Genomic DNA, 26,633 nt, shown 5'->3' with positions numbered 1-26,633 from the left:
CCAATGCTTTGTTCATTTATGGCCTGTTCTACCTTGGCCAACAATATTCATGCTTCATGCATCAGTGTACGTGGGGAGGACGGGTCTGAGTCCCCGTGCAAAATATCAAACAAAGGTTTTAACTCCCCTGTTGTAAGTTTTAAATAGGGACGGAGCCAGTTAATATTTCCTAACAGGCATTGAAAATCATTAAGAATCTGTAAGGAATCCCGTCTTAAATGAACTTTTTGGGAGAGGATCTTGTTAGGAAACAACTCAAAGCCCAAAAACAAATGAGGGGGGTGAATCTGAACTTTTTTGGGGGAGATTTGAAGTCCCTGACTCTGGAGGGCATTAATGAGTTTTTGACCAACATAATACAATTGACCCTCATCAGGCCCTGCAAGAAGAATATCATCCATGTAATGTATGATACATAAATCAGGGTAAGACATCCTGAAGGGTTCAATTGTTTGAGCCACATATTTTTGGCAAAGGGTGGGACTGCTGGCCATGCCTTGAGGGAGAACCTTCCACTGAAAATGGGGGGGGGCCCACACAATTAACTATGGGAAGGCTAAACTCAAAGCATTTGCAGTCTTCTGGATGAAGAGGGATGGAAAAGAAGCAATCTTTTAAATCAGTTACTAATTTGACATGTCCCCTGGGAATAGCCACTGGAGAGGGGAGTCCAGGTTGTAGGGTAGCCATAGGAACCATGGTCTTATTCACTGCCCTAAAGATATTGTAGTAGCCACCACTTGCCCTTTCGTTTTTGAATGACAAATATGGGGGTATTCCAGGGTGACAGAGAAGGTTCAATATGTCTGGCTGCCAGCTGTTCCTGCACTAACTCCATGGCTGCAGACAATTTTTTAGCAGGGAGGGACCATTGGTCAATCCAGACAGGGCAATCATCCTTCCATGTGATCTTATCTGCCTGGTGTGCAGGGGGAGCAATGGCCCTTATGAAAAATGGGTATTGTAACCTAGGCCCGCGAGATCCACCTTGGGAGCCGCAGCTACCGGCATGGGTCTCCCTGTCCATTTTTGCCTAATCCCTGCCCAGGGAGATAGCCCTGGGATAGCATTTGTTGAGCAATAACTTCATTGGGACTACACATAAAGACTTTCATTTGAGAGAGAATGTCTCTTCCCCAGAGGTTAACAGGAAGACCAGGGACAATGAAGGGCTGAGTAGAACTGGTATTTCCCTCACTTTCCTCCCAGGTCAGCAACTGTGAGCTCTGGAGGGTATTTTTTGATTGTCTAATCCCCTGCAGATGGGTCAGAGAGGCTTGAAAACGCCAAGTGGAGGGCCAGGCACTCTGTGAGATTACAATAGAATCAGTGCCTGAATCTAAAATGCCCTCGAAGCTTTTGCCTTTGAGGCTGAGTATAGGGCAGTACCTGGTGATTGCCTAGACCCAGTAAATGTCTGAGGAGCCTGGCTGAGAGGAGCCACGTTGCGCGCCTATCGCCGGGTTTGAGATATCTAGGGATAGAGACAGAGCTTGTGCCAGGCGTTGCCCTTGAAAAATGGATACCGGGCCCAGAGGAGCACTGACCAAGATCTTAATTTCTCCGGTGTAATCATTACCTATCAGAGAGGGGTGAACTGTAAGTCCCTTTAGGGTGGTGGAGGCATGCCCCCAAATCAAAAAATAAGTATGAGGCAGAGGGGGTCCAAAGGCCCCAGTGGAAAGGATTTGAACACCATCTTCAGGTGTTAATATTGAGTCGGTGGAGGCACACAAGTCCATTCCTGTGCTGCTTGGCATGGCTCTGTAGAGACTAGGGGCTGATCTGGCTGCCAGCTGCTCCCTGTGGCTAGAAGAAATGGGAGGGGGGCCTGGGGCTGGCCCCTCAGGCTGTTTCCCTGAAGAGAAGGCAGAGGACTCCCAGAGATGTCTGTTTTGGATCGGCAAGTGTTGGCCCAATGTTTGCCTTTCTTGCAACGTGAGCAGAGGGTATTGGGCTGTGCAGGCCGGGCGATGGGACCTGCAGGGGGCAGGGGAATATTAGTAGTGGGAGACATAGTGGGACACTGTTGGGCGAAGTGTCCAGGTTGACCGCATTTAAAGCAACCCTTTTGAGGGCCAGTATGTTGGAGAGCAGCGCCAACTGCGAGGTGAATCAACAGCTTGCGATACCTTATGGGTAAAGTTGTCCACATCACAGCAGAGGCAAATCATCTCATTAAGATCTTTATCTTTAACTTTGCCACAAAACTCAGCCTTACAGGCTGAGTTGGCATTCTCATAAGCCAGCTACTTAATAAGTTTATTGTCTGATTCCTCATGGCCCAGGGTTCTCTCTGCAGCCTCAAGTAGGTGACTTACAAATTCGCTATAATCTTCCTGAGCTCCCTGGATGATCTTGGTCAGGGGTGTGACAACTGAGCCTCTGGCCGGAATTGCCCGCCAGGCACTAAGGACAGCGCTAGCGTCTGTGCCAGAAGGCTGATGGGAAAGCACCACTGGCAAGCCTCGGTTGCATATTTGCCCTGGCCACTAAGTTTTTCAAATGTCCAGGTTGCGGAGGGCAACCGAGAGGATTTTTGGTTAATGGCTGCAATCGACTGGCAGGGGTCAAGAACTGTCTGCGTGTCAGGACGAATTGAACCACTCACCAGGAAGCATATACCCGCCATTTGGGACTGACTCAAGAACAGATAGAGTAAAGGGGGCATTGCGTCCATAGGTCCTGAACGCAGTATTGAGTTCTCTCAGGCTTTAAAAATGTAATCTATGGAACTCTCCTCGATCGGTGGGCACTGGCACCTGTTCTTCAGTTTCACTTTTTCCTTTGCCAGCAGCCTCATCCTTGCTGCCAGATTCGACAGGGGGGAAGATTATTAGGGCCAGGTGCAGCAGGCACAGGTTCGGCTGTAGCTGCTGGAGGAGAGTCCTCCGAGGTGGAAGTAGGAGAATTAGAGGCTCCTATAGAGCGGGTGATAACACAGAAAGCCAGGGTTTTAGATTTTAGGCCCCGAGGAGCTTTCCCTTTAACACAACCCGAATCCGTGGGTGAGGTTTCATTTCTAAAGCAGCTCAGGACCGCAACTGGAAGAGTCTCTTTAAAAGAGGCCTGTAATGAGGAGAGTTCCATAGAGAGTTGGGCAAACTGCTTTTGGAGATGTAGAAACTCATTGTAACTCAGCGACCCGAGATGCGAGTTTGTCCCTGGCTTCCATGGTGGCAGTGGGCAAGGATGGGTGCACAAAGGTGGGTGCGCAAATTTGTGGCACATAGAGAGGGGGCCATGTGAAGGGGCTGAAGCAAGCGGCAGCCAGTCAGGATTACGATAATGAGCCACCTCCTCCTCCACAGTGGCTGTATCTCCGGGATCTAAGGACTCCCTATCTGGGAGTCTCTTAAAGACTGGATTAATTAATGGCATATCAGAAGGGGATGGGCCCCTCTGGAGCAGAGGATAAAGAGAAGCCAGGGGAGTGGGTGGCGGGGCCTCAGACATGTCTATAATGACCGAGGAAGGTTTTGAAGAGTTCTTTTTGGAGGAAAGAGAGGTCATTGAAGCCACCCGAGACAAGGGGCGGGGGCAATATTCAGTGACCAACAAAAGTTGCCGTTTATCAGGATCCTCGGTCGCACCTTCTACTACATCATGAATGTGTCCCCAGTAAGAGAAAACAGTTGCAGGGACAGCATTGGGGCCCTGACTGGTAAATTTTTCATTTAGTTCTTGACCTACTTTTTGCCATTTTTTACGGTGGATCTCTGGCCCATCAATGATAAACCAGGGGCATGTCTGATCTATGAAAATAAAAAATTTTATCAAATCTTTCTTTTTAACTTTAACTTCCCTTTTCCTGAGAGAAGCTTTCAGGTCTCTGATGAAGATCGCTTCTTTAGACAACTTATGGCCCATTCCTTTGGGACGGAGAAATGTCAGCTTACCAAGGAGGACTTTCTCTCATGAGTGGTGAGAGCGCTCCTCCAAATGGCTTCTTAGCTGTGGCAGCCTTCTCCGGGGGTGGTTTCTGTACCTCGAGCCCCACATTGAGGCATCACTTATCCCATCCCGTGGGACCTAGTTATTCAGGGGGTCGAGGGGAACCAAGCCTGAAAGAAAAACGTGCGATAAAATGGAGCGAGACCAAGCAAAGGGTTGTCTTGTCAAGGCCTGTTTACTGAAAGGCTGAAAGCCTGGTTATGAACACACAGGGAGGGGCTGAGGGGGAATGCTAAAGGCACAGAAAGAGGGAAGATCATCTGGGGCGGATGCTGACTGTGGTCTTGAAACATCTAGCAGTTTTTCTGGAATGCTGGTTCTGCCTAGACAACCGGAGGTGTTCAGCCAAGATAAGGATCAGTTGATTCTCACAATCAGCCTTGTGTGAAGGAGGGGGTGGTTCGGCTCCCGACAAAAGGTCAGTGGATTCTCGAGGTGAGAGCTCTTGAAAGTGGTTTCCCACAGTTTGGTCTCCCACATGGTTGCTTATATATAATCTGTTGTACAAATGCACCACATTTTCCTTACCTGTTCAACTGCATATGGACATTAGGCCATTGCCAATAGTGCTGCAATGACCATGGCTGTACAAGGACCTCTGCGATAGGACATTGAGGCTTTCCGGTAGATATATAACCAGGAGTGATTCCCCTGGGTCACATGGCCTTCATGGTTTAAATTCACCAATGTGAATTCCCACAGAACATGAGTGAAGGTCCCTCTTTCTTCATATCCTCACCAGCATTGGGTGTTGTGTGAAGTAAGCCATAATTGAGCTAACTTGGTCTCATGAAAGGATTGGAAGAATGACCTGCAATGTGAATCTACTCTGCACAATCTCCTTTATCTACTCTTTGCAACCTCCTTTCTTTCTCTCCTTAACTCCTTTCCATCCATATTGTTGAGCCCTCTAGGTTGTGCCTCTGAGTAATGGATTCAAACATATCTTGCTTTCTTTTCTCTGAAAAAAGTCAATAGTCTATAGCTTCAACAATTCTTTCTTGAGATAAATGAAATGTACATAGGTTGGTGGGATTTTCAGAGAAAAGAGGTGTTTAGGTTAAACTGAAATATAAACAGGTGGTGTCTGATCTTTAAATACAGTATCATCCTGGGCCCAGACTGAAGACACTTTCTTCCAAACATGACAAAAGTAGTTTGGTTCTTGGGACCCACATGATGGAAGGAGCGAACCCATTTTCATGAATTGTCTTCTGATCTACACTCCACATGATTTCATATACATACATATATATTTATATACAGGCACACATACACACATACATGCATACACACATACACATGTACACATACAAAATAAATAAAAGTAAAATAATTATAATAGTATTTTCCATATCCATGAATTAAAGCAAGAATGACCTTCACTATGATAATGTAGAGTTGGGGATTTTGAGTTACTACTATGCCATTAACTTATATTGATAATACCAAGATCAAATTCCTTTTTTTCCTCTCCAAATGTAGTTGATTTTCTCTTTATATTGTGTCTTGGCTACTTAAATAGACACTTTGAATTTCTTCAGGCAATCTGAAGTATCATTTCAGAAAACCTCTGCATCCGGAAAAAAAATACACAACTAGAGATCAATATAAAATCAGTTTTATTTACCACTATGATAAGTCAATAAAATTATAAACATTAATATTGGTAGGTTTTCACTGAATGGGTGTGCTTAAAGTACTCTTTTCGACCCTCTTGAAATTATTTTTGAGTTCATGATCACATGGGATATACTTTAAAAACTCAGAAATATCTTTTTAGTTATGTTGCTTTTCAAAATGTTGTTGTAGCTCTTGATGAGGACCTTTTGTTCTTTAAGATACAAACAGTGGTACTTACAATAATACAGACTAGTACAAGAGAGCCCACCACAGACAGCACAATAGTGGAAATACTAACTCTGGAGCGTGGAATTTCATTAGGGATGGGCTCAGCCTGAGGGATGAACAGTGCTACTTGGGCGATGTTGGATCGTACTGAAGTCAAATTGCTTTTGTCAACACTTTCAATGGCAATGAATATATAGGTTGCATTTTCTTCTGTGATATTTTCTGGTTTAAAGGTAAAGGTTTCCTTGGAGTTGGCTTCTTTTGGTTTAAGGTTAGTCGTATCAACCAGAAGAGAATTATTAAAATTGTCTCTGAGGTCAGTCATATTTTCACTTGTTCTTATGATATACTGTTGAACTAAGAAATACAGTATGAGTGGGTTAGTTACTGAATCACACCATATTAAATATCTTTTTAGTGGCCCTTACAAATATTTAGTCACACTCACATCAAAAGTCTTATTCACTTTTCTGTAAAAGCTGAGTTCTGTCTATATCTATTTATTTAGTTGTTTTGAGACAAAGTTTCTCTGTATAACACTGGCTGTCCAGGAACTTACTCTGTAGCCTAGGCTGGCCTCGAATTCAGAAATCTTCCTGCCCCTGCCTCCCAAGTGCTGGGATTAACAGCATACGCCAGCACTGCCCAGCTGAATTCTGACTTTTAAAGACAGGCTTGCATGAAAAGCAAGACCTGTGTCATAAACCATAACACCTCAGATCCTCACACTCCTGCTTGGCTGAGGTGTCAGTCACCAGTGCTCTCCTCTGGCTGTCTGCTCTTGCACCACCCTGGACATCTCTCACTTTGGTCAAACCCACAGGGTCCTTGTTCTTACCTGTTCCAACATCATAATCATCTCCTGGGGCCGTCCATGTCAGACTAATCTCTTCCCCTTCAAGTGTGGCCTGGAGGTCTGTGATTTGACTTGGTGGGTACAGATCAGGCAATGGGCCATATGGAACATTGGACATCACAAAGGCGCCTCCAGATGCTGTCCTGCTGAAATTCTCCAGGACTGGCTGAGTAGCTTCAGTTGTTTCAGGTCTGGGTGGATTTCCTTGAATTTGTCCTGCATTTAAAATTCTCTAGTTAAATCAGATGGAACTGTATACTCTTTTTAAAACTCGGTCAGCTTCCTGACCCTCCTTGTCTTTCCTTTCCTCTTTCTCTCTTCATTCCTATGGTTGCATTTTTATGATGTGCTACAATCATAAGCATTCCATTTGTGGGAAAATTCATCCTCCAGAATTCTTACCATAATGTTATCAAATCAAATTGGGTAATCATTTGCTTTGAACTGAAAACTGCAACGAATGAAGATGTCATGCAATTTGTTACATGAATCAACAAAACAAAACAAATCCAAAATCAAAGAGGCAGGCATGAAACCTAGGCTAGCCTCAAATGTACTTTTGTAGCCAAGGATGACCATGAAATCTTTTCTTCCTTCTTACCTCTGTCCCCTAAATGCTGGGATCACAGGTGTGTGCCACCATGCCTCTCAAACATATGCCTTAAGGAAAGTATTGCTTTATTTCTCAAGTTGTTTCTGACTAGAAATGTGTCTAGGGAAACAAACACTACTTCTATCCTTAACACTCAGATAGATGGCTGCCTTCCCTCCATGGTAAAAGTGCTAAGAAATAACTCTTGACTTATATTCCATTGCTTAGCTCCTCACGCCTCCTCATGAGGAGTAAGGAAAGAAAGCTTAAACATGGAAGCTCCTGTAACTCCAAGGACAGACTGCCCCACTGGCTGGCACTTCTGTTCCTAGCACAGTGGCCATTTCCTTTGTCCTGAGCTGAAAGGTAGACACATTGTTGCTGGTAGTCTAAGGATGTTCCACACTATTATATACTAGCATATCGGTTTTCAGCCCCTATTGGTTGTTAGGCCTAGATTGGGTTAATGTAGAGACAACTGTATAAAGATCTCACTCTAGAAATGGGGGGAGTTGTATTTTGAACTAGAAAATGTTTGCAGCCTACAGCATATGAAACCTCGAAAATGATTCACTGGGTTTCTGACACTCACCGTCCACTACCCAGCCTGGTATGTACGCCACTCTGCTTGACGGATGCCGCAGACTTCTCCTGGCAGAGTGTGTTCCTCCATCTGCACGGACTTTTAAGCTGTACCTGCCATTTTCTGAATAAGCTGTGAAGTACCTGGAGTAGACGCCATCATCCTTGAAAGCATCAGCCCCTTGTTAAAAGCATAAAGACGTGAATGACAATCATTGTGTTAGATGAGAAGTTGCTGTGCATTGTCACACATGCATGGCCTTATACACAGCCTGTTCCTATGCTTACAGTTTCACATCTGTATGGAGTACATCTCCATCAGTTTCTTCCCAACAATAAATTATTGAATTGTGTACTCTCACTCTCTTTGGCACGTATATATTGGCACTCATATAGCACATTTACTCACACAGATAATTGTGTATATATCATAAATACTTTATCTCTCTGTGCCCTACCAACTTATGAAGAGGTAGTAAGACTCTTCTTACCATTTCTCTCTCAATTGAATGACTTTCATTTCATTAATCTTCCTGATTTTCCTTCTTTTTATATAAGTGAGGCACTTCCTGTCACAAATGTACCTTCATATAAGATTTAACTATCATCATTCCTCTTAGACAACTAAATTAACTTATTTTGCTTTATAATCAACAGTTATGTTTTTTCTTTTCTTTTCTCTTTTCTTTTCTTTTCTTTTGTGCTGTTTTTGTTCTCCCAATCACTTATCCCTGTAGTTCAACAGAGAAAAAAGTACATTTTACTCTTGGAATAAATGTTTGGGAGAATCTCAGAAACATTGTAGCATAAGTCTACTCTTACAAGGATGAGCATAGGGAATACTTGATAAGTTGAAAATGAGTTTTCCATATACTCTGGAAAGAACAATGTTCTTTTTCTTGCATCAGTGACATCTGTGTCCTTCTAAATATCTGGGGTTTTCAGACATGCAGACTTCCCAGACTACCTAAAGAAGCACCTGAGCAGTCCTTCAAGTGCCTCCTCTGTACACTGAAGCATGCAGTGCTCGGTTATTGGCAGTCTTCTTCTTTTTCTTCTTTTCCAGGAAAGGAATTTTAAATTAGTTTCATCCACCTATCAACTAAATGCTCATCTGGTAATCTAATAAAATACCAATAAATGAAACAAGAAGCATGAAGTTATATGTGGTGTAGACAGGCCTGGGAATCAGTGAGAGGTAGTTGTAGAATTATTGTTGCAATGAAAGAAAACATGGAATTCACTCCAAGAAAAGTCAAATGTATCTGAAGACAAGTTTGTAGAATGACATAAAATGACATTGCCAAATGCACTGATGGGCATCTTTACTTGTCCACATGTGGACCACATTTGTTAATTTATTCAAATTTATTCAGGGAAAGGGTTTCTGTACCACCTCCCTGCAGAGCAGCCTATACACTTCTAGGCTTCCTGCCTGGAATGTTGGAATGCAGAAATGCCAGGATGCTGCAGTGCTCAGTCCCCCTCTCTGTCCGACCTCTAGCTTCTCCTGGGTCCCAGCTCCCAGGACTCTATCTGTGGTTTGTTCCAGCTGTGGGGAATCACTCTTGCTTCTTTCCCTTCAGCTGTCAGCATCCCAGGTTCTGTTACCCTCTCCCACTGGAGAGACAACCTGTGCATCACCTGCTGTGATCACACTTTTTTGGTGACCTCCCCTAAGAAGCATGTACGGATGAGGAATGCTTGTGTTCTCTGTCTCCTGAATGAGCCTGCCTTAGCTGGAGTCATGCAATGCCTGTTAAGATTGCAAACATAATTTGGCAGCAGCTGACATAAACAGAATTGTTACATGTGCAAGATGCTTACTAAGCACTTGGGTGTTACCAGATTGCATTTCCTGCTCATCTTGCTGTTCCTTCTTAATCTGTGTTAACTCTTCAGGTGGCCATCTTTTTGTATCCACTGCCCCAGGAACACATGACACATTTGGAACTAGAAACAAAAAGTCTGTGATTTACCTGCACCGTTGTCCAGCAGGACTAGTTCTTCTGTTTTTCCACTGTTTGATTCTATGGTAGCTGTCACTCTGGCTCCAATGATGGGTGTGTACCCTTGTAGCACTTCTGCATACACAGTCATTGGGCTGGGGTAACTGTTAGTGTCTGTGTTTACTTTAGCATTCACAGTGATTGGTGGCACAGAAGAACTTGCTGCCCGAGAGGTTACTGTAATCGTTAGTATCTCTGAGTTCACTTTGGCTTCCAGGTTGTAAGTCCAAACGCCCACCTAGAATTTTCAATGAAACATGCAGCAAGCATTTAGAGTCCAACAACATGTTTTTCCCCATTATGTGATTTTAAAATAAAGCATGGAAGTAAAAAAAAAAAAGCAAGAAATTGGGTTGAGTGGTCTTAGGAAGGTTTTGATTCCTCTTGAAGCTGAGAGAGCTGGACGTGATGTTATGCATGATATTTTCATTTTGTGATATCTCAATTGGAAAATAATGTTTTGATAATTCTGCTTTTGCTTTGGCTTTATTCTTTGGTCTCAGTGTCATATATTCCATGACTCTGGCAGACAGAATGGGAACAGAGGGGAGCAGTACTTTCCTCATTTCTTCCTCCCTGTCCTCAGATGCCTTCCCTTTTCTATTAACCCGAGGCTTCTTCTCCCCTAACAGACACCACAGCGCTCAGGATCACACAGGTAAGGGAAGTACAGCCCTTTTAATTTCATTTTGAAGATGGTAGAGTTACTGTACACACATTTATGATGTACTTACAGCCTCCTTGGAAGAATATCTTTAGGGGAAAATTAAAACGCTAGTGGCTTACCTGAGCTCTTCCTGGGATACTGAGATAGGCCATTTTGAATGGTACGTCTATTGTGAAATTCGTGATTTGTGTTCCTTTGGGATCCCTGAGATAAATGTCAGGGGCTTGTTTACTCCAGGTGATGAGAAAGAATGTGTCCTTTCCCACAGTGCTGTCAATTATGATAGTGTCATTCAGCCAGAGTGTATCAGTCAGGATGGCCCCCTTGCTTTCAAGCTGTTTAAATGTAAAAGAAACAGTAAAAAACAAGAAAAACAAAAAATGTAATAACTACAGAAGAAAATAGTATTATTATTATTATTTTCTCTAGATAATTCATCCTATTTGACCTGAAAACAGTCTTGCATATGCTGAACTACCTTAACTTTCTTCTCTTCCCTCCCTTCCTGTCAATGGATTTGCCATCATCCTGAAGGCTTCTTGGGATGTGACAGTTCAAGGTTGGTAATGCAGACTCTGAAGAAAGGGTAGGGTATGACAGGACCTTTAAAGTAGAAATACCAGTTGAAGAGTTGTGACTGATCCTGCTATACTTAGTTTTCTGGAAAATGTTGCTGTTGACTGTAAAGAAAGCTAAAACCCACACAGAATTAGTGTAGATTGTGTGTGTGCATGTGTGTGTGTGTGTGTAAGAAACATGTTTTCCTTATCTCACTGAGGACCCAAAAGATAATGCCTGGGGTGATTTAGAGTGTTTTAATTAGAACAGAGTAAAGGCTCCCACAGTGAAACTCAAACAGGCCTGTAGCTGGACACAGCTCAGTGGTAGGAAGCTAGCCCAGTGTGTTAGAGGCTCTAGGTTCAGTCCCTAGGAAGGCATGAAAGACAATCAAGAAAACACTCTTGGGGAGATTGCTAATACAGAATCTTTACATTTCCACACAGGATTGAGAGTGAAGCTTTGGACATGGAGTCCATGCCAAAGAGGGAAAACTGATGTTGAATGCAAGAATCCTGAGAAGGGAGAAAGCAAGCCATAGGGTCTCTTCTGGGAGGAGTCACAGAGTAACTATTCATTTCTGTTGACAGATCTTACCTGAGAAGAGTTAATTTTTTAAATAGTTTTTGTAAATTTACAAAATTGCATGTTTGTCATGTAACCATGATATTTTGAATCAGTATAAATGGCCTAAATCAAACTAATTAACACAACAGTTAACATAACAGCTTCCTCACTACTCATCTTTGTATGTTACAGTGGAGATACTTAAATCCACTTTCTCATCAATTACCTCAAATATGATAAAATGCTATTAAATTGTAGTTGTCACTATGTTTATGTAATACATCTCTTGGACTTGCTTATTATTTAACTGAAAGTTTGTGTCTATATCCCCTTCCTAGGACATTCTCTCAGTTGATGTTAATTATATCATTATAGTTTTATCTTTACTTGTAAATTCAGCTGTTTTGAATTTCAGTTGTATATGAGATCATGAACCTCATCTTTCTGTGCTCAGTTTATTTCACGTAATGGGAAGCCCAAAGCTATCCAACTTTGTTCATGTGTGTGCTTTCTAGGGTTGCTATTTTAGGAACAGTAGAATGAATGAACCATTTCTACTGTATCCTAGGTGTCAACCCCCCCAACACCTTCAGTCCTGATAGGAACAAGGCAATTCTTTAAAGTATCACGCTAAACTCACAGTCCTGGCTTAAGCTGGCAAGTGTCTCATTGGATGCAGAGAACTTTTGAATGGGAATACCACTTTTTGAATCCTCATCAGCAAAGTCTCAGAAAAGAAGGTCACATTGGTCCCACAATGGCATTAGGGATGGGTAAAATGACCTGAAGTGACTTCTGGGTGACATCAGCATTTTCTGAAGCCAGGGTCCCAAAAGCATCAATGAGTCCATTGTTCTCGACTGCATCTGTAGCAAACAGGTGATTTCCACCTAAAATATGAAAGAACAAGCTATGTTGTTTTGTAGAACAAAAGTTCTTACTGTAATTTAATGATTAACTATGTAACTATATATTTAGTACAATGAAAGCCAATCTAGTATAATAATTGATACTTGTACTAGTGGTTTTGTATTCTCTACTATGTTTGAGAAGGTACTAGAAGCATGTAATCAGTTTTCATTGCATATGTATATTAAAATAAGTTACCATAGTTGGAATTTTCTTAATGTCTTTTAGTCCTGGAAAGTCCCAGACTTTGTTCAAGGTCTGTCTTGGGAGTCATTTGATTTCATATACCTCCTTTGCCCTCCTTCCTCACTACAACATTTTGGGAGCATGGACAACTTGTATGTGTCAAATAAATTTTATTCTGTATTCTTCCTATTATGAAGGAATGTGATATATGTGTTTGGATTGACTGTTTTGTGTGTCTTTTTCAGCCAACTGGACAAAGAATGTGATGAGAATGGAGGTTGTATGACTCTGCTCTCCAGTCCCTGGCCTGGCTCTTGTTAAATTGTGCTTAGAAGATGCAGTTGAACATCAGCTCTACATTTATACATAACAATAGAAAGTCTGTAATGTAGAGATTGTGTTTTACCTGTTAAAATGCTCATGTTTGTTACAGCTTTGTCAGCCGATGGTCCCAAGGCAATGAAGTGAACTACGGCCCCGCTGTCTTTCACCTCATCAATACAATCTTTGGCTGTGCTGTCCTCCCCATCACTCAATAGCAAGATCTCAGCCCCATCTGTCTGGTATCCTCCATTTTTAAACACCTGCAAGCACATTCATAATACTGCTATCATACTAGATCAGCTGTCCTGATGGAAAGTTACAGAAAAGAAACTATAAAAATGTATAGGATAGAGATAATTACTGTTTAAGAATTATAGAGTTTATGCTCATAATCTTTGAAGAACATTAACTATTTTCTGTCTCCCATCCCCAAAACAGGGGATGTTTGTTCAATTGAAAGATGGGTGGGATCAGAAATTAGGAAAAATCCACATGGACTAAATGGCATCTGATCCTAGAAAACTCAGGCAAATAGATACTTAAAATATGGAATGCATTGCCTTTATCTGTTATCCTCTGACAAACTAATTTTATAAAAAAATTAGCTGTATACAGAACCAGGTACAGTGAGTAACCACACCAGAGTTAGCAGATGATAGACTCCAAATTACAAAACCCTTGAATACTTAGATAACAGGGGGTTAATGGTCTAAGCATGTTGAAGTTGCAGATGAGACAGAGTCTCATTCATCTCATGGTGGCCTCAGATGGTCTAGCCAAAGATGATCTTGAAATTTTTATCCTTTTGGCTTTCCTAAGTGCTAAGATAGTAAATATGTCAAAGTTATTTTTTCCCCATGTGTTTAGTCTAGAACCTTTTAAGTTAATTTTGTTAAAATTAGGAGAAAAGTAAGAACAGTAGAACTTCAGTCTGTCCTAAAGCAAATCAAAGACCAAAATAAATGTGCAGTGGGATTTTCACCTGAAATGCAGCCCTGATTCCGGAGCAGATGGACGTCCCTCCACTGGCACTTGTAGGTAAGGTTTCCAAGAGCTGGTTTCTCTCTGTGTCATTGTGGATCTGGATCAACTCACTCTTAACAGTGGCCTGGCTTTCGAAGTGTACCATCCCTACCCAGGCCTTATTTTCAATTATCTGGCTTAGAAAGTATTTTGCAGCTTGGTTCATTCGACTGAGGCGATCATAACCCTGAGTGAAAAATGATAAGAAAAGAAATGAGTGGTTTTCAACTGGAAGATGAGAGCAGATCTCATAAAACTGTGCTTGGGGCTTATTGACAAGACATGGACAACTATTATCTTGTACTATAGAAGAAACCAATTATAATTTTTAACTGGTAAATTAACAAATGTGGTTATATGTATGATGGGGCACATGAAGAAGTTCATAGCTTTCTACCTGAGGCTGCTCCCAGAGGCTAAGCAACCAAGTTAAAGGTGGAGCTTGTGTTGAAGCTAAGGCAAAGATTCACATCTTAGTGCCACATTCGCCCCATAATCACTCCTGATAAGATAAACTCCTAGCTCAGGAGATTTGAGACCTCGACCATCCTGTCTTTATCTCCAAACTTGGCTGAGCTGTGTAGCTCATCAAGGAGCCTGCTGAGCTCCTGTTAACTCTGAGAGGCCCCCCGCCTTCCCTGCCCCTTCTACTTCTAGCCTTTCCCTGCTTCTCCATCAGTGGGGCGACTGACCTGGCTTCCTGGTAACTCACTGGTAACCATGTCTCTTTTAACTAGATGAGTGCCCAAGACATACACGTTACACATTTATTTCCTCTAGATCCTCTCTGTATACCCAAACTGGTTTGCGAACTTCTTGAACCAAATCTCAATGCTCCTACATATCTACAGTTTTGCTTTGCCTGCTAATCAATCGCTTTCTCTGATTTTTATTACAATTCTTTGGTATCTTGAGATTGTGGGTGTGCAATGATACTTGTACCACAGCACACATGTCATTGTGTACATGGAGAGGTGAGAGGACAAATACAGGGACTTAGTGATTGCCTTGTACCATTTCAATTCCAGAGTTTGTACTCAAGTTGTTAGTTAGCCAAAAATGCCTTGGCACATAGTACTATCTCTTCTGCCTCTATCATCATCATCATCATCATCATCATCATCATCATCATTATTGTGTGTGTGTATGTGTGTGTTTGTGTTTGTGTGTGTATGTGTGTGTGTGGTGTGTGTGTTTGTGTGAGTGTGTGTGTGTGTGTGTGTGTGTGTCATGCTGTCCATGTGGATGTCAGAAGATAGTTTTGAGGAGTCAGTTCTCTTCTGATTCTTGAACTCTTATTGATAGAATATTTGACCTGCTGAGCCATACTTAGCCTTTAAACACAGATCTCCCAGGACCCTATCTGGGGAAGTCTATTCATCTCTCAATTGGCAGTCTCTTCTCTCTTCAGTGAGGTTTCTCAAGCTACCTGTGTGTAGTGATTTTGAACGTTCTTCTGTCTTCCATGAAATCCCATGTCACTGTGGCTCACCTCCTCAGTCCTTCTCATTCTTTGCCCTTTCAATAATCACCTCACCTTACTTGCTGGTGCTTTCTGTTTAGCACATTTGTCCCACACCACAGTGCACTCTCTGAGTGCTTTATCATATTACACTTCCTTGTTTGTGTCTCATTCATTTTAGCAGTTACCTATTGGACACATATATTATGAACTCTGGATCAGATGAGGTTCTAGTTTTGAGTGGAACTCAGTCTGGTTGGGAGAGGCACAGGCAGTATCAATAAAATATACAAAACCAGGGATATGCAAAAGGCAGTTTTGGAATTGGCAAAGGGTGAGCTCCTATACTGCACCCCTAGATCCCAGCCCTTCTCTTGGTGAAAATGAGTGTCTCTACTAAATTGTAGAGGACAGTAATGATTTACACAGATGATGTAGGTGATGCTGAGACAGAGAGAAACACATTTCTGGACTATAATGATATCTACTTTTTTTGTTTGTCTTATGAGACAGTATCTTACTGTGCAACCCAACTGACTTTGAACTTTCCTAGTCTCCCAAATGCTAGGATTACAAGAACATACTTCCATTGTTCATCCTAAATGAACTATAAACTCATCATCATCTAAATGTACTTCTTTGAGAACATTTCTATACTCAAAATAAAAACAAAACAAAACAAATGAACATGAGCCCATGAACTCACAGTCATACTCCCAGACACATCAAGAACTAGGCACACAATTCTTTCACTGATCCTCAGCAGGGAGAAGAATGGTGGAGGGGGTGACCCTTCCATAGGTGTACTATTCTTAAAATCCTCAGAACTGCTGATTACTTCCCACGTGCTTCTGCCTTTGCACTTCATATTTTGTAGAGTTGGAGCCTCTTGATTATGGTTTTCTTCTTTACAGAATTCAGTCACCTAAAAGTGCAATAAAGTGTAGAAAATTACTATTTCATGTATTACAAAATGATCTGGAATGCAAAGCAAAAGTATGTCCAGTGTTAGAATGTAGAAACAATCAGGCTGGTGTAGCAAAGTGAATCTAGTAAGAAAAAGTGGCTGTTGAGAGTGTGGGGCAAGTTTCAACTTTAATTGAAAACATCTTTTAAAAAATTACAGGAGAATATGTATAATATAAATATGCCTGGTCAATAAAACACTGAAGTAGACTTATTATCAGAGTTAGCAATAATTATCTAGCTATTAATAGACAAGAGTGCTAATAATATACAATAGAGGATGAATACTTACTGTGTGTCAGCCAATGTTCAATGAACTCTACATTAACATATTTAATCTTCATGTCGTGCTTGATATCCATTATGTTTCAGGTAGAGTGCTTGCCTAGTAATGCATAGTTTCTTACTTTTTTCATCATCATCATCATTATTTTAAAATTAATATTAGACAAATGCTTTGATTATAGATTCTGAGCACAGTGACTGGGTCCAATACTTACAGAATTGATACTTTGCATGAACATTATGGATGTCTTTTCTGATTGAACTTTATCAGGGAAGAATTGACAATCTTTTTCATATAATTTTGTGGTAGAGTTAGTTCTGCACCTTCTGGTTATACAGCTGCCCCCTTGGCATGTATGGACTCTATTCACACCCGTGATACCTGTGGAGCACCTGCAAATATGGAAGTGAATCTAAGAGACAACTCAGTCATTCATTTGAACAGTGCTCCTGTTCCCTCTGAGCTTTGTGGCATGGTACTTCTTGTGTAGGTGCCATGACCTTCCTGAACTGCTGGCAAAGGTCAAGAGGGCCAATCAAAACAACCATTTGTTCTTTAAGAAATTGTAATGAAAAAAACAAACAAACAAACACCCAAACCCAAGAGGTATCTCCAGTCACACACAGTGGGACTCTCAGCTAGGATGAAAGCTGTGGGTGTGTCTTTCCCTTAGACATTCCTGCAGCTGGCCTTGTACCAACTGTCTCCAGGCAGCTGGTTGACAGAAACTTTCGACCATTTATTCTTGGTGTGCGGGCAGTCTTCTTTTCCAGGAAGACATCCTTGAAGAGTGGGACATCATATCACTACATGTGTTTTGACTAATTAGGGAACATCTTTTTATTCAGAGGACAATGTGACTGGAATCAGAGATTGAGGGACTTCCAAGAAAGGCAAAGGATTGATGTGTGCTAGTCCATGGGAGAGTCATAGCCGGCAGAGATCAAAACAGAGACACCAGGCTTTAGCCAGAACACATCTCATTGGCTTGCAGTTCCCATCCAGTAAGCAAATTCTAAATAAATTCTGGCATCTATGGGAGAGTTGTGTTAATAAAAAAGCATCAAAATACCATACAAATTGTTGGCATTGAGGCTATGTGCATTTTTACACAGACAGTCATTGTCTTCAAGGAAAATGGTCTAAAATAAGCATAAAACAGGTTTGTATCTGTTGTGTGCCTTGGGACAAAACATGGATGCTTGTCATTGGAAAGGACTATAGGGCAGTTAAAAGTGAGAGGTCATTTATGGGTACTTAGGAGTCATGCCATGCCTTGTTGCTTCAATTTTCTTTGAGGAAGCGCTGTAGAATGGCTTGTCCTCATTGTACTCATCAAATACTCCCCAGCGAAGGTGAGCCCATTCATGGACGAACAGTTTTCCTGTAACACATTTTTTAAATATATAAATATAATTCAATTGGTAAATTTTATATCTCAAAAATTTCTGGGCCACTGAGATGACTCAGTGGATAAAGTGCTTGCCATCAAACCTTACGACCTCATGGAACCCCATGTGGAAGTGATAAGAACTGACTCTCAAGTAGTTCTCTGCCAACTACACCTCCCCTACAGAGAGAGACAGAGAAACAAAGACAGAGACAGAGACAGAGACAGAGTGAGATGGAGAAGGACACAGAGAGAGAAGAGAAAGACAGAGACAGACACAGAGAGACAGAGAGAGATGGAAAGAGAAGAGAGACAGAGAGATAGAGAGAGACAGAGAGATAGAGAGAGACAGAGAGAGAAAGAGAGAGAAAAAATAGGAGAGAGATGAGAAGAGAGAAAGATAGAGAGAGAGGTGTGTGTGTGAGAGAGAGAGAGGGAAAAAGAGAAGAGAGGGAGATTACATTTGGATTTAGGTTTTCCCTAACTCTTAATGTTTATATTTTGTTTATTAAAAGGCTTTCGTATTAAGTGGCACTCATTACTGTACAGAATATTAATTTTTTATTCCACAGCATGTTAAGTCAATGAAATGGAATGGAGCATATGCCACAGTCACAGTAAACTAGGATTTGATTTTCAGTTCTTGGGGAGTCAGTCTCACATTTTAGTTAATGGCTTGCAAAGTATCAACCCTGTCAACAGCCTAATCAGATATATGGAACTCTTCTGTATAGATATTGCGAGGGTGCAACGTTAGGGAAAAACAGACTAAAAATGAACATGAAAGAGCTGATATTAAAGAAAGATATAGATATGCTATTTAAATTATGTAGATTATATTGACTACTGCACCAAGAATTTGGTGAATTTTGAGATAATTAAATGATTTCAAATAAGCACCTGAAAATAAGCCACTTGTTTAACATCACAAAGCTAATAGAGCAATCAAGACTTGGACCCAAGTATTTCTGTTCCAATCTGCTTATTTAAGAGAATATAGAGTTGCTTGTTGCAAACATGCAATGCTTTAATCAGATTCCCCACCTGAATCTCCATATTCATTTTGTTTTCTCCCCAGTACAAAGTCAGGGGTGAGGTGGGTGTATTCTGCTTTCTCTTCACACTGTGTGAACTGCCTGGTGTAGGGCTCATCTCTGTCTTTGAGAGCAGGAGGTGCAACTTTAACATCAGCCTGGGAATGTTAAAAAAGATAGTTAACACTTGAAGAACAGAAAAAAACAAAAGTTGGAAAAAGTCTGAGTCAATAAATTTCTAACAAAACTAGCAAGTACCAGAAAACAGTTTTGTTGTTGTTGTTATTGTTGTTAGACCAAAAAAAAAAAATGATACTTACATGCTTGTAACTCTCCTGTTTTGGCCTCCTGTACTGGGTATTGTTTGTCCAACTCTCAGGAATTAATATAGATACATTTTTGAAGAAAAATCTTTTTTCTGTAGCTTCAAAAAGGTATGTAGATGCTTTAGTCACCATTTCCTATTATCAAAGGAAAAAGATATGTGAAAATGATCATGAGAGAGGAATTATATCTAAGGCCCTCGTCTCTGGAGTGCCCTGTTACGTTGTTGTTGTTACTACAAAAGGAGCCATTCATCAAGGTCATTCATCAGCAGGCTCTGCCCACCCTTCTAATCTGACTTCTGTCAATCCACATCTTGCTTCACTCTGTACCTGGAAAGGTACAGAGTCCTCTATCATCTTACCTCAAAAGACAGCTTGAGGATTACTTGGTGATTAGAATAATTGATTTATGTAGCTATATACCTAGAGTTTAGAGTCATTTATTTGAATATAATATTTGTGTGAACACTTTTTTGTTGGCTTATGGAATGTCTGAAGCCTGGTTACCTTACCCTTAGTAGACTAAAAACACTCCTAATTTCAAGAAATGAACCAAAAACAGCTCTATAGACGCAAGCTAAGGAGAATAGGAGAATCACTATCAGGTTGGGGCTTTCTTTCCATACTCCTGGAAGAGGTGGGAAGGTTGGACCTGTGGAGGGTAGGGTAATAGAAAATTCCATGGCACATGTGAAAAAAACTAACACAGAATTGTTACTCTGTCATCAATGAGAAAATACCCATTCTCCCCCAGTATCTTGAGTCCAAAGTTACTGCAATGTCTTAGAGGATGTCTCTCTCCACAGAGTCACTGTCTAATAAACACAGATGAAAAGCAACTAAGGTGACTGTTCTTATAACCAGATTGCTTAGAGGGAAGTAAAATATAAAAGGAAAATAAAATATATAAAAGGAAAAATCTCTTCATTTTGCAGGAGCCATCTGTTTCTCCACTGCTTTCTCTATCAGGGCAGACCCCCCCATGCTTCCAGCTTTAACATAAGCCCACTGCTCCTAAAGGCCTCCGTCTCTCACCCTGCTGCCCTCTGAGAGTCCAGCACTCTGACTCACATGCATTGTAAAGATTCAGCAAACTGATTAGGGAATAGTCACCAGATTAGTCAGAGTGTCAGAGTCCAGAGAATGAAGGTCCAGCGCAGGAAGGATTTAACGAACTCTAAAGTGGCTCAAAAGTTGTTCAGCACACACAGACAGAGGATAAAATAATTCTTTCTCTCCATGGATGCCTTTTTCTTCCAAATGAGAGATATTTAGGCTTCCATGTTCTTCAGGAAGAGAGTACTCTCTGTACATATGAGATATGAGAACATGGTTCAAACTGAGTTACGAACTGGACCTGTATGCTTGCTGTGTACAACTGTGTAGGTTGTGTATTGTATAACTCCAAGGGATTGCATTTCCTTGAGAGTCTCCATGGTTCAGCTGGCTATCTTAGATAGCAGCATAGGCCATGGAGAGCTAACTATCAGAGACTGCATAGGTAACTTTCATCTTCAGAGATAACCAGGTGCCTAATAATGGTTTCTCAAAGTGTTCTAACCAGAAGTCCTATGCTGTTCCTTCTAAATTCCTCCCCAGAATTACTATAATTTAAAAAAACAAAACAAAACTGAAATATCAGTGTTTGTAGAAGTGATCAAGTTTCAAACCCATAGGGACCGTGAATACAAAATACAAAGGAAACTTTAAAATGGAGAACATCAAGCCATCAATTATAAGGGCTTTAACAAAATCATTATGTATAAGTAGATGACAGCAAGTCCCAAAATTTCCTGATGATAGAGGACTTTGTCAAAGGCTAAGTGTGAAAAAAAAAAAAACCACTAAACTGTAGACATGTTGGCAAAGGATTGAATTTCTACTTGTAATGTTCCATAGAGGACTATGCTGAGAATTCTTTTTTGTTTCTAAAAATAGTCTTATCAAATATCCACTTTCTGAATTAAAAAAATTTAAGTTGATCATTTATTCGTGAACACCAAGTGTATTCTATAGGAAGAACTTTTTCTTTTGTCTTTTAGAGTTCAAAGGACATCAGGTAGTGACACCTCTTGGCTGCTGGGTGGTTTACAAGAATGTATGATGAGTGGAATCCAATGGAAATCACCAGGATGGTTCTTTCATGCCCAGTAGGGAGCTAAGCAGTGAGCACTAGGCCAAGTGGGGATGACCCCAAACCAAGTAGTACAAGTGGTGGATGCTGCCCCTGAGGACATGAAACTGACCATGTAGCAAAAATGCCAGTCTTTCTATGGAATGTTGGAGTTGGAAGAGACTTTGGCAAACTGAAGCCCTAGGTTCAGTGAGGGGGCCTCTTCCTCTGTTGCAACCACTGGGTGGACTCCACTTGCTGATCGCCTCTAACTTTTATCCAAGTACACATTTAACATTTCCCCATGAGTTCAGATTTCTGTTTCTTCTATCTATATTGTCAAAAAGCATCTCAATTTGAAACTACCTCGAGCTAACTCCTTCTCCCCAAGTACTTCTTTTTCTTAGAGCTTCCCTTCCCAGCTGAGGAAAGTCTGATGAAGATCTTGGTGTCTTCTCTATAAGTAGTTAAGCCAAAGTTGTAAAATTTGTCTTGTCTCTCAACACTTCCTCTCTACCTTCTCCTTTCCACACAAGTATAAATCAACAAGAGTGTTGTCTTTGCTACTTTCCAATATGTTCAGCATCACTTGAATCACTGCTGACAGCTCCTTGTCCCAGTCAACACCCCTATCCATACCCACAGTCTGGCTCCTTCTGCATCCCTATGCTACCTTCATACAGTGATGTGATATGAGTGAGCCTTCTGTGGTTTCAGGTAGTCAGAGTGGTCCTGGAAGAGGCACCACAGTGTACACATCCTCCCCTTTCATGGAGTCTGATCACTCAGAGGGAAAGTAAAGATGCGCTCTCCAGTGGTCTGGGCTCTGCCCCTGTGCAGGAGCCTCTCCCAGCTTCAGTGTAAGGCAGGCATCCTTCCTCCATCTCAGTCACTGTTTCCTTGATTACACAGATGCTATTACCCACATAATTAATATGTTTCTTGCTGTCTCCTCACATGTCACATCATTATTTGGGGCTTCTCTGAGGGTTTCCCTGAAGGAAACAGTGACGCACACTCTTGCCTATCATAGCTGTACTCTGCTCTGTCTCACTCTCCTGAGGCAGCATGCCCCACAGTAACCTACTAACATCATATCTACTCTCCCAGTCACTGTGTTATTACTGATGACCCCGAATAAGAAGGCATACCTGTAATTCCTTTTTCTTTTAATTTGCTTCTATTTCCTCAAAGATGTCACAAGCATATGTGTATGCATGCACAATAAATAGGTAAATTACAAAAACAGAATGAGAATCCAACTTGTAAATGACAGACAAGGAAGCTGACGCTCAGAGAGGCTCTCTGCTTCATCTTTGATCTTACAGGGAGAAGATAGCATCTCTTTTAGAACCTCTAGAACCTTCACTCGGAATGTTTTACAGCCTTCATTTCATTCCATGCCTTCCAAAACTGTCTGCTCTGTTTTCAACCTTCTCATAGCATTCAGAGGTTTCCATAGTAACTCTTACTATCACTATTAACCTTTTTATTCTTCATAACTTAAATAGGAGTAAGCCAGATTTTCTTACCTTTATGTGTTCAATTATTGTTATATCTTCTGGCACAGCAGGATCAATGGCAATGATGATGTCTTCATACCCATTCTCATTCAGTCTTACCAAGGAAGTGTCTGACCCCCGAAGGAGGTGCAGAAGGAGGAGGAAAACAACCTCCCTGGAGAACCCCATCATTCTGGCCTGGTCTCCCAGAGGTCTTTCTTTCTCTGTGTCTCTTGCCTGGTCTATATATACTCCTAAAATCACCTGTTAGCTGATAGAGCGTTGGTGACTGGGTAAAGGTCAATGTTCATGTACAGAAAACACGCTGCCAGGTAATATAATAGTGGTTTTATTTTTTATTTTTTGGTTTGGTAATGGTTAAAATGATCAGAAAATTATAAAGTATATAGCACCCTCTCTTCCTGAGACATAATACATTGCTTCCCATTTTCAGTTAATTTCCTGACCATGCATACAGACTTTTATTTCTATAGAATAGGGTCATAAAATAAAATCACAATAAATTGTACAGTCACTCTAAAGTTGTCCCTCAATTTGATAGAATAAATTAATTATTATCCATACTCTCTGTTATCTGAACAACAATGATACAAATATAAAGCTAGGTAAGTTGAGCTTGAAATGCAAGACTGTAAACCATCTGATACACTTAAGGAGATTTGATGAAGTCAAGTTAATAGAGTAAACAAGCAAACATACAAACCATCCCTACTATACAGGAGTAGAACTTATTTTTCTATATCATACTTTGCTGGTCATTGTTGGGGAAGCAAAAACAATATAAATTTTAATTAACTGATTTTGTTCTTTGAGAGGACATATATAACAAAGTATACATAATGCCTTCTGCTTAGTTTCACCACATTTCCATTCACCTCCCCCCACCTCCCTACAAGTCCGGTTGCCACATGCATGTCTTTTTGTTGCTTTGTGATCTAAATTTAGTTATGGCCATCTATAAGTCCATGGATTGGGAACTGTATGTTGGAGGCCAGTGAGCTCATCAGTGGTACACAACTGAAAATAGTGACAGCCTCTCTTTGAGAAAGCCTCAACAGCCAGTGGTTAGCCTAGGAAGTATAGGTCCCTTGAGCCCCTTCCTGATCCCTGATTTTCAGGCCTAGTCTTGTGAGACCCTGTGCAGGCAGCCCTATCTCCTGTTAGATCATGATTGCAAAGGCTTGTCATGGTCTGAAGGAATGATTTCATTACCACCTGCTTCATTCCTCCTGTCCCTTCTTGTGATGTTCCCTGGCCATTTGAGGGCACAGTGTAAATATCTTATTTCGGTTTGAACCTTCAACCATCATGCACTCTCAGCACTTTACCTAGCCACTGCTGCTCTCTAGTTACTGCAAAGGGTGGCTTTCCAGAGTTGGGCTGAGCATGGCGTTTGTCTATCATTATGCACAGATTATTTAGAAGGAAGCTTGATCTCTACCAATTTAGATAAACATCTTATCTTTCATTTGTTAATAATTCCCTTTTCTGCTCACTTCATGTCTCAGACATTTTATTGGATCAACAATAATTTTTTTGAAGAACCATAAAAGAAATGTATTTGTCTTTCCCCACATCATAATTATCATGAAAAAGTTCCTTTTATCTTCCTTATAGAAAAATAAATATGCAAAGAGCATACTGTTAGAGCTAAAGTTACCTTGGAAGCCCCACCTGCCCAAGGTCAGACAACTTCCTGGTATGCTGGCACTGTTGTTCATAAAAAATGACAAGTCATCTAATTTCACTTCAGTATGCAAAGTTGGTTGCCCCAGCTGCATAGGATATTCTTGGCCATGAGTGTGCATAGACAGGAAGTACATCAGGCTGTATGTTTTCCCCTTATGGGACATCAGCAGGAAGTGCCATAGCTTTGTGAGTTCTGCCTTTAAGATCACCTGACTAGCACAATTCTCTGGGAATTCTGAGTATTGGCCTGGCCAGTGTTTATCTTTATGGCCAGTATTAAATAAAACTTGCTTTAATTGGGCACTCATGGTCTTGGACTCTCTTCTTGTAATTTTCAGGTTTAACAATGCAATTTTGCTATTAATTTTTAGATATTTGTTTATTTTAATTTTATTATTTTTTCTTTTGTTATTTTTTTTATTTCAGTTCATCTTTTTTCTTTTTACACTCTAGTTTTTATCCTCCCCTACCCCCCCTGTCCATCATCTGACTGTTTCCCATCCCATACCTCCTCCTTAATCCCATCTCCACAAGGATAGCCTAAAATCTCCAGCCCCTGACCCCACCAGACCTTTCCAATTCCTGGAGCCTCTAGTCTCTTGAGGGCTAGGTGCATCTTCTCTCTCTGAACCCAGACCTGGCAGTCCTCTGCTGTATATGTGTTGGGTACCTCATATCAACATATATATGCTACCTGGGTGGTGTCCCAGTATCTGAGAGATTTCCTGGGTCCAGGTTAATGGAGACTGCTGGTCCTCCAAAGGGTTGCCCTCTTCCCCAGCTTCTTCTAGCTTGCAACTAATTCAAGCACAGGGATCAGCAGCTTCTGTCTATTGGTTGGGTGGAAATATCTGCATCTGACTCTTTCAGCTGCTTGTTGGGCCTTTTAGAGGGCAGTCATGTGAGGTCCCTTTTTGTGAGAGCTCCATAGCCTCAGTAATAATGGCAGGCCTTGGGACCACCCCTTGAGCTGGATCCCATGTTGGGCTTATTTTTGACCTTCTTTGGCTCTTCGTTATTTTTGACCCTGCTGTTGGTTTTTCTACATAGGTCATCTGCCTACACCACCGCACAGGTTACCTGTCTGCCCGCTGCATGGGCCATGGGGATGCGGTGGAGATGTGGGTTGCAATGAGATACACCAGGCCAAACAGTTCCATGTGGGACTTTATTTAAGATGGGGAAAGGGGTAGTAGGCGGGAAGAAGTAAGGAAAAGAAAGGGGGGAAGACTGTTATCTGTGGGGGTTCCTTGAACCTCAAATCTCCAGATGTAAGGACTGCCCTGGATGGAAACGAAGAACAGCAGGGGTAGGACAAGAAATCCATGCCTAATCCAATGAGGTTGAACTCTGCTGCAAGAGTGGAGTCCTATGTTCTGGAATTGGGGACAAGGTAGATGGTCTCGATGTCCTCCAGAGCTTAATAGAGCACAGTCCTGTTAGGGTTGACGTGTATGAAGAAGAGTCATTTTTAGGTAGAGGGATGAAAGGTTTAAGGTGAGATAGATGGACCCAATGAGAAAATCCTTCGAGTTTAGCAGCTGTAGGGATCACAAGAATCATATTAAAAGGGCCCTGCAATTTGGGAGAGAGGGGTAAGGGCCCATGATCTGGAGGGGATAAGGGGAATTTGTCTCCAATGTTGACAGGTAGTGGACAGGAGACAGTCTGTGGCTGCGGTAGATGGTGGTCAGCAAAGTCCCATAGGAGAGTGCGAAGGTGGCAAAGCAATGGGGTGAGTAGGTGGTCTGGGAGGGGAGAGCATT

At 41.4% G+C, this 26,633-nt stretch overlaps 1 protein-coding gene across 1 annotated transcript; it reads right to left on the bottom strand.

The window, feature by feature from the left end:
• Window positions 1-5,749: 5,749 nt before the first annotated feature.
• Window positions 5,750-23,349, bottom strand: LOC127682062 (calcium-activated chloride channel regulator 4A-like). The gene is made up of 14 exons (XM_052178481.1): window positions 23,188-23,349; window positions 19,537-19,677; window positions 19,227-19,374; window positions 18,068-18,176; window positions 17,007-17,184; window positions 16,247-16,465; window positions 14,038-14,265; window positions 13,138-13,315; window positions 12,420-12,526; window positions 10,631-10,846; window positions 9,815-10,082; window positions 7,846-8,016; window positions 6,644-6,877; window positions 5,750-6,162 (listed from the first exon to the last, which is right to left on the bottom strand). Exons 1-14 carry the CDS (start codon window positions 23,347-23,349, stop codon window positions 5,750-5,752), a joined length of 2,772 nt encoding a protein of 923 aa, XP_052034441.1.
• Window positions 23,350-26,633: the final 3,284 nt, after the last annotated feature.

Source organism: Apodemus sylvaticus, chromosome 4, assembly GCF_947179515.1.
Source record: "Apodemus sylvaticus chromosome 4, mApoSyl1.1, whole genome shotgun sequence".
Lineage (NCBI taxonomy): Eukaryota > Metazoa > Chordata > Mammalia > Rodentia > Muridae > Apodemus > Apodemus sylvaticus.
The sequence above is the reverse complement of the archived record's forward strand: the minus strand, read 5'-3'. Positions and strand labels throughout refer to the sequence as shown.